Source organism: Oncorhynchus kisutch, linkage group LG15, assembly GCF_002021735.2.
Source record: "Oncorhynchus kisutch isolate 150728-3 linkage group LG15, Okis_V2, whole genome shotgun sequence".
Classification (NCBI taxonomy): domain Eukaryota; kingdom Metazoa; phylum Chordata; class Actinopteri; order Salmoniformes; family Salmonidae; genus Oncorhynchus; species Oncorhynchus kisutch.
This window is the reverse complement of record NC_034188.2, coordinates 63,417,990-63,429,878: the sequence shown is the minus strand read 5'-3', so window position 1 is coordinate 63,429,878 and position 11,889 is coordinate 63,417,990. Positions and strand designations below refer to the sequence as shown.

Here is an 11,889-nt window from a genome sequence, read left to right as displayed (position 1 = left end):
GTCTCCCCCTTTGAAGAGGGGGATGACCGCGGCAGCTTTCCAATCTTTGGGGATCTCAGACGATACGAAAGAGAGGTTGAACAGGCTAGTAATAGGGGTTGCAACAATTACGGTGGATAATTTTAGGGAGGGTCCAGATTGTCTAGCCCGGCTGATTTGAAGGGGTCCAGATTTTGCAGCTCTTTGAGAACATCAGCTATCTGGATTTGGGTGAAGGAGAAATGGGGAGGCTTGGGCAAGTTGCTGTTGGGGGTGCAGAGCTGTTGACTGGGGTAGGGGTAGCCAGTTGGAAAGCATGGCCAGCCGTAGAAAAATGCTTATTGAAAATCTCAATTATCGTGGATTTATCGGTGGTGACAGTGTTTCCTTGCCTCAGTGCAGTGGGCAGCTGGGATGAGGTGTTCTTATTCTCCATGGACTTTACAGTGTCCCAGAACTTTTTGGAGTTTGTGCTACAGGATGCAAAGTTCTGTTTGAAAAAGCTAGCCTTTTCTTTCCTAACTGCCTATGTATATTGGTTCCTAACTTCCCTGACAAGTTGCATATCGCGGGGGCTATTCGATGCTAATGCAGTACGCCACAGGATGATTTTGTGCTGGTCAAGGGCAGTCAGGTCTGGAGTGAACCAAGGGCTATATCTGTTCCTGGTTCAATTTTTTTTGAATGGGTCATGCTTATTTAAGATGGTGAGGAAAGCACTTTTAAAGAATAACCAGGCATCTTCTACTGACGGAATGAGGTCAATATCCTTCTACGATACCCGGGCAAGGTCGATTAGAAATGCCTGCTCGCAGAAGTGTTTAAGGGAGCATTTGACAGTGATGATGGGTGGTCGTTTGACCGCAGACCCATTACAGACGCAGGCAATGAGATCCTGGTTGAAGACAGCAGAGGTGTATTTGGAGGGCAGGTTGGTTAGGACGATATCTATGAGGGTGCCCGTGTTTATGGATTTGGGGTTGTACCTGGTAGGTTCATTGATCATTTGTGTGAGATTGAGGGTATCAATCGTCAAACTTGGTTGTAGATTATGTACTTATCAGGTTTTGAATGAATATAGCATTTTATTCTTTCCTTTAATCCATGGATTTTCACACAATTACAAAGTTTCTACCCTCAATAATGGGTTTCTACACTCCATGGGGTGGCAGGTAGCCTAGTGGTTATAGTGTTGGACTAGTAACTGAAAGGTTGCCAGATCAAATCCCTGAGCTGACAAGGTAAAAATATGTTGTTCTACCCCTGAACAAGGCAGTTAACCCACTGTTCCTAGGCTGTCATTGTAAATAAGAATTTGTTCTTATCTGACTTGCCTAGTTAAATAAAGGTTCAAAAAAAGAAGTGTAGTCATTTCTCTGTATCTTGTTGCCACCATTACATTCCACTAGATGGCATTATTTCAATAGCAAAGACCTCAGGGCTAAATACTGTACTATCAAAGTCTACTTCTGATATATCAACAACTACTCCAATAACAAAGTAACAAAGAGGATAATTAATTCACCAGTATGGCACAATGGCAGGACTTTCTCCAACAGATGGCTTTCTAAAACAGAGGCTTCTAGCGTTTATTCCAGCCCAGCACTAACATACCTGATTACACTAATCACGGTCCAGACTGAAGGCTTTGATTAGTTGATTATTGGAAACAGGGGGTGTTAGTGCTGGGCTGGGACAAAAGCCTGTCCACGCAGTTGCTCACCAGGAGCATAGTTGGGGAACTCTGCTTTAGATTTGGAGAACCCTGCTCTAAGTTAATGTGTTGACCTGATATGCTTTCTGATGGCCTGCATGTTAACATGAAGGATCACTTTTCTGTGAAAGAAATTATAGGTGATTGAAGTGTCTGAGTGATAGGGGCCACATGCAGGTTAGTGATGGAAACACTCCCACAGTAACATGACAGACAGCACACCCACCCACCTACGTACAATAATAGAATTGGGTAAATGTCTGAGAGGTGTGTGTGTGTGTGTGTGTGTGTGTGTGTGTGTGTGTGTGTGTGTTTGTTTGTTTGTTTGTTTGTTTATTTGTTTATTTGTTTGTGTGTGAGTAATACAAAGTGCTCAGGATGAGTAATGCCCCTGGGGTTTAGGAAACAGCTGAAGGTAGATTGCATAGCAAACAAACAAACATTTGACAAACTAGGGACATTTTGTTAGTCCCCACGAGGTCAAATGCTACTTCTAAGGGGTTAAGGTTAGGGTTAAGGGGTAAGAGTACGGATTAAATTTTAGGGTTAGGGGTTAGGGAAAATATAATTTTGAATGGGACTGAATTGTGTGTCCCCACAAGGTTAGCTGTACAAGACTGTGTGTGTGTGTGTGTGTGCGTGTGTATACAGTATCAGGTCGATGGCATACAGAGAGCTCACTTTCATTCAGGGAATCCCCTATCCGTCATGTCCTTTTCTCTGTACAATCAGAAAAAAGAGTTATTTGGTGTTCTTTATAGAACCTTTAGATTTTTTTGAGGAGATTCAAGAACCCTTTACTAAAAAGGTTACAGTGCCTTCGGAAAGTATTTAGACCACTTTACCTTTTTTACAGCCTTATTCTAAAATGTATTAAATTGATCATTCGACGCACAATAACCCATAAAGACAAAGGAAATACACGTTTTTAGATAATTTAGCAAATGTATTTTAAAATAAAAAATGGAAATATCACATTTGCATAAGTATTCAGACCCTTTACTCAGTACTTTGTTGAAGCATCTTTGGCAGCGATTACAACCTCGAGTCTTCTTGGGTATGACGCTACAAGTTTGGCACACCTGTATACAGAGAGTTTGTCCCTTTCTTTTCTGCAGATCCTTCTGCGTTGTCTTGGCTGTGTGCTTGGTGTCATTGTCCTGTTGGAAGGTGAACCTTTACCCCAGTCTGTGATCCTGAGCGCTCGGGAACAGGTTTTCATCAAGGATCTCTCTGTACTTTGCTCCCTTCATCTTTGCCCTGATCCTGACTAGCCTCCCAGTCCCTGCCACTGAAAAACAACCCCACAGCATGAAGCTGCCACTGCCATGCTTCACCGTAGAGATGGTGCCAGGTTTCCTCCAGACATTATGCATGGCATTCAGACCAAAGAGTTCAATCTTGGTTTCATCAGACCAGAGAATCTTGTTTCTCCTGGTCTGAGAGCCTTCAGGTGACTTTTGGCAAACTCCAAGCGGGCTGTCATGTGCCTTTTACTGAGGAGTAGCTTCCGTCTGGCCACTCTACCGTAAAGCCTGATTGGTGGAGTGCTGCAGAGATGGTTGTCCTTCTGGTAGGTTCTCCCATTTCCACAGAGGAACTCTAGAGCTCTGTCAGACTGACCATCGGGTTCTTGGTCACATCCCTGACCAATCAATCAATAAATCAATCAACTGTATTTATAAAGCTCTTCTTACATCAGCTGATGTCACAAAGTGCTGTACAGAAACACAGCCTAAAACCCCAAACAGCAAGCAGTGCAGGTGTAGAAGCACGGCCAAGGCCCTTCTACCCAGATTGCTCAGTTTGGCCCTGGCAGCCAGCTCTAGGAAGAGACTTGGTGGTTCCAAACTTCTTCCATTTAAGAATGATGGGGTCCACTGTGTTCTTGGGGACCTTCAATGCTGCAGACATTTCTTTGGTACCCTTCCCCTGATCTGTGCCTCGAAACAATCCTGTCTCTGAGCTCTATGGACAATTCCTTCGACCTCATGGCTTGGTTTTTGCTCTGACATGCACTGTCAACTGTGGGACCTTATATAGACCGCTATGTACCTTTCCATATCATGTCCAATAAATTGAATTTTACCACAGGTGGACTCCAATCAAGTTGTAGAAACATCTCAAGGATGATCAATGGAAACAGGATGCACCTGAGCTCAATTTTGTGTCTCATAGTAAAGGGTACGAATACTTATGTAAATAAGGTATTTATGTTTTTTATGAGTGAAAGTTTACAACCTAGGTGCACAGGTTGAAAGAAATTTGATTAATCAAGGTGACAGACATTTACACATTCAATACCACCTTGAACAACCGTGCCTGCATCTAGCTGATCTAGATTGTAATCATTAGTCCAACAGTTGCAAATGAGAGTTTCTATTGGACAAATTCAGGTATGTTTTCCCCGTTTCATTCCATTTGCTTCCGTATAAGAAACTTTTTTTTCAACAGAATCGGCAGAATGAATACACCCCTGATCACACGCAAACTGTGTAAGTCTATGGAAGGGGATGAGAACCACGTGCCTCCTAGGTTTTGTAGTGAAGTCAGTGTACCCAGAGGAGAACGGAAAATAGCTGTCCTCCGGCTACACCATGTTGCTACCCTACAGTGCTGTTGAAGCTACTGTAGACCTTCATTGCAAAACAGTGTGTTTTAATCAATTATTTGGTGACGTGAATATATTTAGTATAGTTTTATCTTAAAAGGATAACGTTTTAATGTTTCACAATTTTTATTTTTATTAAATTCACTGAGGAGGGTCCTTTCCTTCCTCCTCTGAGGAGACTCCACCGGTGTCTGCATAGCATTTTGTCTTAATTTTATGTTTTTGCTCATTTTATTATTCTCTGCAACCAGTCACCCAAAAACACATACTGTATTGGCGGTAGGTATCCCAGTGGCTAAGGAGTTGGACCTGTGTCCGAAAGGAGGCCAGTTCGAATCCTGGGGCCGGGCACTGGAGAAAAAAAAACGGGCTGAGTTGATCTGACAACTGGAGGGCTGTTGGGTTCACATCCTCAAATCTCCATCCAGGGGCGCTGCACTGCAGCTTGAACAAGTGCTCGTCTCAACTGTATGTGTGAGGTCTGCTGTTTGGAGGGTTGAGAACGGAGCAGAAGACACATTTTTGTTGTTCACTGTAACTATTTGACAAAGTTGTATTGCATTGTATTGTAAAGAAGTCAGCCAGAGTTGGCTTGGGCCATCATTCAAACAAAGACATGCCTTCCTGCCCACCAGTGCATATTTCAAAAATATGTTTGCATATAATGACAATACATTCTAGAAAATATCCTGGTATTCTATTGTCCATTACTTAATTTTTTATTCAATTATATTGTTAGCTAAAAATATGACTATTTAATAGTAGTAGCCATAATTCATAAATGGCACCATGCAGGGTTCTGTATGGAACCATTTTGGTTCAGTGAAGAAGAACCTCTAGGGTTCTGATCCATATATGAAGCAAGCGATAGAACCCTTTTGTGTTCTATAAGGAACCTTTTTTTCAAAGAGTGTAGGACACAAAAACAGACAACACCAACCTGCCCTTCAAGAACCTCACTTCTCATAGGTCCTCATTTTGGACCATAGCAGCAGAAAACATAGCGCTATCAACCATTTAAATGCGGGAAGACATATTTCAGTTGAATACATTCAGTTGGACAACTGACTAGGTATCCCCCTTTCCCTTATCATTACATGTAGCACTTTACGGCTTTCTATACAGTACGTATTATCAATCTAGTTAGAACTTTAAATGCTGTATCCGGAAAAAATGTACCCACTGTTTATAATCAGTCGATACAGAATGTGGATGGAAGCCTAAATTCAAGTTTGAACTACAACGTTTCTATGTCATTATCCTCAAATTAAACCAGCACCCGTGGTAGGTTATTGATTTGGTATCAATTGACCAGTAGGCTATATCAGGTTCCTGATAAAGGGAGCCTAGTGGAAGACAGTTAACATTTATACCACACCGTGTACACATGCTCAACCACGCGTGACCTCGGGACATTGAATAAATCTACACAATCAAACCTAAGATCATCAGTGCTATTTCGACAATAGTAAAATAGTAAAAGTGGCCTATATTAGCCTATACTAGAAGAAGTGTTGATACGTCCCACGCGGGGATCAAAGCGCCAGAGAGATTACGCCCTGTCTCTACTTCCCCTGGCGCGCTTCCATAGTGGTGCTGATGTTGGGAAACACGGAAGGAGAGAAAGAAGGGGAGGAGAGGGGTGGGGTGGGGTGGGGAGGGGGCGCCACGCTGCTCTGCTACAAGTTCAACCCAGTGGCTCTGTCGGTGCAGCGTGAGAAACAGCCTTGAGACACGGCCCGTTGCGGAACAACACACAGGACACAAACTCACTTTCTCTGATTCTGGGCGTATATTTGAGAGAAAGTAATCTGTTTTCCGTCCATCTTTATTATTTTGAATGAAAAAGAAAACGTTTATTTGCGCGATATATAAAGCTGGTAATAATAGAGCATTGCGGTGGGGTTAAAAAGGCAGGCGACAGGCGTTTCACTGAGTGATTTGTTCCTTGGCTCTGGCGTTATATATAGAGAGAGGGAGTGCACATTTCAGAGATCGCTTTCTGTTAGCGAGTGTGGATTGAATGGAACTGCGGAATTGAGACGGAAGGTATTATTCTTGATTCTAGATGAAGAATGATACACAAATCCAACGGGAAAATACCACTAATTGTTTTATCTCTAATTGAAAGGGGTTGATTTATAACGCATGTGGATGACATAGCCTACCTAAACGGTGCATTAGTATACATATCAATTTGCCACGCAATTGGTTAAATTGGGTAGTCTTAGTCTTACAGTTTATTGTAACATCGAAAGAAATTGGAGAATTAATCTTGGCACGATTAAAATAAATCAAATGTATCAGGTCAAATAATGGGAATTTAGCACCACTCTAACCAGTTTTAGTACTTTACACGATTAGGCATTTATTTTTCCTCTATTGGAAACTAATTTAAATATTTGGAATTTTTAAGAAATGGCAATCAACACAGACACTGAATTCGAGAAATCTAACCTGGGAAAGAGCGGCGGCGCGCCCGCCAACGAGTCTCAGGAGACGGAGAAACTTCTCAACCTCGTAACCACGGAGCCTGCTGGCGGCAACGGTATGAAAATGTCCTCCTCCTTTACCATCAACGTGGGGAGCGAAAATAACCTGGATGCGGACCAGAACGGTCACAGTGTACCCTTTAGGTCGGGCTCTGCGGGGCACCTGACCGCTGCCCCCCCCTCCCCGTCCCGGGTCAGTTTGAGTCGCAGTCGCACCTCTTCCATCGGGAACGCCGCGGTCCAAGAGGCGCAAAAGCCCAAAGACTATCTCATACTGGTCATATTGTCCTGTTTCTGCCCTTTCTGGCCCGTCAGCATTGTTGCTTTGGCATATTCAATTATGGTAAGTGGATGTCCATCGTCTGTCTAGGAAAGTGGGGTCTAAAAACACCTGTCGTTTCTTGTCAATTCACTGTTCATCATTGTCCATGTTGTATTTATATAGAGAACATTGGGGGATAAGGGAATCATAATTTGGTCTACGACATTTTGCCACTACATCGTAGCCCTATAGCCCAGATTACCTGCTAGAAATGTAAAGGTAATTTCCGATGTTGCCAACATATGCAGTGTTTACCTTGAAAGCGGTCTCCGTTAACACGGAAACATTGCCTTAAAATGTAACGCTGAATTTCCACGATATGGATTGAATAGAGTCCTACATCTAAAACACTGTTCAACAAAAGATGTTTGTGATAGAGGGAAAAGGATAGTATATCAAACACATTCCTGTTCCCAGGAACTGTCTTTAGCCTACCTTGTGGTAGGTTACAGCCCTCCCTGCTGCTTCATTCAGAAAATATCTGCAGCATAGCTGCACTTCCTGTACAGGGTGCCATGATGTCCCAGATAGACAATCATATGGCCTGTGTTGGCACATTGATGTAGCCTTTGTTGCAGCAGATCTATCAATGAGTATGCTGTCCAGAATGATGTTATTTTTAAGCAACAGTGTTTCTGGTTTCAATCTATGCATAAAGGGGCCGATTTACAGGCCATTTACACTAGGAAGTTGCATCCTGCGGTGAAACATCAGAAGCCATTTGCTTTCAATGGAAGCAAAGCGAGATATCGTGACCAGTGTGACTAATCGAAGCTCACCACTGCTTCCAACCCCTACTGGATTATCTGACAATGGCTGTTGATACGTAGCACTACCAAGCTTTCTTTCTATCTTGTTAGCACCCACATGAGGGTGAGGCTAGCGTGAGTGGGGCGAATTCTCCTTGAGCAGCGTAAAAGGCCGGTTAAGCCCTGACTTTGCGAATATTGGAAAGATTAAAACGAGATCACAGAAAAGTGGTCGTAAAGAAAAAAGAGCAATATTCTTACCTCAATTGATATCCAAGTACAATATATTCTGTAGCAACATACAGTACCAGTCAAAAGTTTGGACACACCTACTCATTCAAGGTTTTCTCTTTAGTTTTTCTATAATAGTGAAGACATCAGAACTATGAAATAACACATATGGAACCATGTAGTAACCAAAAAAGTGTTAAACAAATCAAAATATATTTTATATTTGAGATTCTTCAAAGTAGCCACCCTTTGTCTTGATGACAGCTTTGCACACTTGGCATTCTCTCAACCAGCTTCATAAGGTACCTGGGATGCATTTCAATTAACAGGTGTGCCTTGTTAAAAGTACATTTGTGGAATTTCTTTCCTTTGTAATGCATTTGAGCCAATCAGTTGTGTTGTGACAAGGTAGGGGTGGTATACAGAAGATAGCCCTATTTGGTAAAAAACCAAGTCCATATTTTATGGCAAGAACGAACAGCTCAAATAAGTAAACAGAAATGACAGTCCATCATTGCTTTAAGAGATGAAGGTCAGTCAATATGGAACATTTCAAGAATTCTGAAAGTTTCTTCAAGTGCAGTCGCAAAAACCATCAAGTGCTATGATGAAACTGGCTCTCATGAGGATCAACACAGGAAAAGAAGGCCCAGTTACTTCTGCTGCAGAGGATAAATTCATTAGAGTTCAAGTAACAGACACATCTCAACATTAACTGTTCAGAGGAGACTGCATGAATCAGGCCTTTATGGTCTGCTGCTAAAGGACACCAATTAGAGGAAGAGACTTGCTTGGGCCAAGAAACAGGAGCAATGGACATTTTACCGGTAGAAATCTGTCCTTTGGTCTGATTCCAAATATTAGATTTTTGTTCCAACCACCGTGTCTTTGTGAGATGCAGAGCAGGTGAACGGATGATCTCTGCATGTGTGGTTCCCACCGTGAAGCATGGAGGAGGAGGTGTGATGGTGTGGGGATACTTTGCTGGTGACACTGTCTGTGATTTATTTAGAATTCAAGGCACACTTAACCAGCATGGCTACTACAGTATTCTGCAGTGATACGCCATCCCATCTGGTTTACGTTTAGTGGGACAATGGATAAAGAGTGGCTACTTTGAGAAAGAGTGGCTACTTTGAAGAATCTAAAATACAAAATATATTTTGATTTGTTTAACACTTTTTTGGTTACTACATGATTCCATGTGTTATTTCATAGTTTTGATGTCTTCACTATTATTCTACAATGTAGAAAATAGTAAAAATAAAGAGAAACCCTTGAATGAGTAGGCGTGTCTACGCTTTTGACTGGTACTGTAAATAGACAACATAATTTGGTGTTGTAACGCAAGCACAACAATAAGCGCATTCAGTCTGCTTAAATTCTGAGGGATTGCAAAAATTGGCATCACCTGACATATCCATCACCCTCCAATTAATTACATTCCAAAGTGGGTCGCAAATATGACAACTGAGGATTTTTTTGTACAATTAATTAAATAGCACATGGAGAGAGGCTAGGGCTGTTCCAGTGAACGTATTACTGCCACACCAGCAGTCATGACCGCAGTAAAATTCTATGTGACCGTTGAGTTATGATAATATGCACTCTGCCCCTGTGTTAGTACCCGACTCGCTAATGATTATCAGGTAACTATTGTCTCTCTAACCACTCTGACATCAATGCAAGTGCAATCGAAAATAACATCAAATACTTATCATCAAAACAGTACGTGCTTTTAAAACTCACCTCACTGTGATCCAACCCAGTATTACAGGTTATATAAGACAGAAAGGACTGGAAGGAGGTTGGTCGGGGAGGATGGGTGGGCGTCTAACGCAAATGATTAGAGGGAGGTTGGGCGGGGGGAGGATGGGTAGGTGTATAACGCGAACGTCTAGCAACCCAAATGTTGTGTGTTCGATTCTCATTATGGATAACGTTAGCATTTTCACTAATTACTTTTGAGCTACTTTGCAACTACTTAGCATGTTAGTAAACCCTTTCCCTAACTCTGCAGATGTTTGTTGTGAGGATACAGAATCAATAGACCATTTATTTTGGTATTGCCCTCAGGTGGCCTGTTTCTGGTCTCAGGTTCGGGAATGGCTGAAAATGCATAGCATTGATCGAAAATTGACCCTAGAAATAGTACTGTTAGGAGATCTGGAGAGACCGGGTCAGTCAATTACTAATATACTAATACTCTTAGTAAAAGTATTGACCTTCAACTCGCAATCTGTGGATTCTATTTGATTTTATAGATTGAAATTGTATGTTAAACATCACAGCATAGTTGAAAGATATGTGTTGTGTAGAAACTCGAAGTGGGTGGCCAGCAGAGATAGATGGGATGGGCTGAGGGAAGCTGATGGTTGGGATGTGGAATTGGAGACAAGTGGGAGTGGAGTTGCTGTGCGGGAGATAGAATGATGGTCAAAGATACGTTTTTTTTAAAAGTCAAAGTAAAACATACTTTTTATTATGTTTGAATGACAATGAAGGGCAGTGTTTTTACATCTAATAACAATATTTGCCTGAGGCTGATGCTTTGCAAGCGTTTGTACATGTCACAATTGTGTGTATAGGTGGCAGGGAAGTCAGGCGCAGGATAATTAAACTTGGTAAAATAGAGTAATTTAATAAAACAGAACATAACTCCAAAACCATAAATACAAATGAAACAAATTGGGTACGAGGAGAAGGGGAACAACAACTTCAAGGTCTCAGAGCGAGTGACATCACCGATTGAAACGCTATTAGCGTGCACCCCGCTAACTAGCTAGCCATTTCACATCGGTTACACAAAGGTATAGAATTTATTATACAAGAGACAAAATTCACAAATTCTACAGCACGGCAGAGTCATGTCTGAAGTGTAAAACTAACAATGACTCAATAATCAATCTGGAATGCTATAAAGTCCAAAAGTTATGGGCGGAGTAAGAAAGTTGGCTGTCAGAAGCATTACAATGTAAATGTACTTTTAATCCGACTGTCTGCATAGTTTAAGACATGGCATATGAGGGTGCAGCGAGATACCTGATTATTTGGAAGATACTTTTCTCATCAATCATCTTGATAAAACATATACCTGAAAACTGGAAATCAACCAATCCTCCATCGTTAACACAACGGAAAGGTCAAATGCTTCATTATGTTGAAAATGTGTGGGCGACAGAGATAAACAAACGGATGCAGTTTGAGGCCATGTGACGGAGAGTGATGCGGGCGCTGGAGATGGGAGTGTGAGCAGGTGGGTCTGGGCAGTTGTGATGTCGTTGATGTTTGTGTGAGTCTGTATGCTGTCGTTTGTATGTGTATGTTTTGTATTGTAAAAATATCCCGAAGCTGCCAGTTGAGAACTTGTGTGTGTATATATATATTCCACATCCCAACCATCAGTTCTCAACTGGCAGCTTTGGGATGCTGGCCTTCTAGGCAGAGTTCCTCTGTCCAGTGTCTGTGTTCTTTTTCCCATCTTAATCTTTTATTTTTATTGGCCAGTCTGAGATATGGCTTTTACTTTGCAACTCTGCCTAGAAGGCCAGCATCCCGGTGTCGCCTCTTCACTGTTGACTTTGAGACCGGTGTTTTGCGGGTACTATTTAATGAAGCTACAATATAGTTTCTCAAACTAGACACTCTAATGTACTTGTCCTCTTTCTCAGTTGTGCACCGGGGCCTCCCACTCCTCTCTCTATTCTGGTTAGGGCCAGTTTGCCCTGTTCTGTGAAGGGAGTAGTACACAGAGTTGTACGAGATCTTCAGTTTCTTGGAAATTTCTCGCA

At 42.0% G+C, this 11,889-nt stretch overlaps 1 protein-coding gene across 1 annotated transcript in view; it reads left to right on the top strand.

Moving 5' to 3' along the window:
• The first annotated feature begins 5,987 nt into the window (after positions 1-5,987).
• LOC109905658 (trafficking regulator of GLUT4 1-like) overlaps positions 5,988-11,889 on the top strand; it is a 30,879-nt gene continuing 24,977 nt past the window's right edge. The window contains exon 1 of the mRNA XM_020503167.2: positions 5,988-7,139. Coding sequence (XP_020358756.1) covers positions 6,723-7,139 — 417 coding nt within the window. The 5' untranslated portion in view covers positions 5,988-6,722. The remainder of the gene's footprint in view (positions 7,140-11,889) is intronic.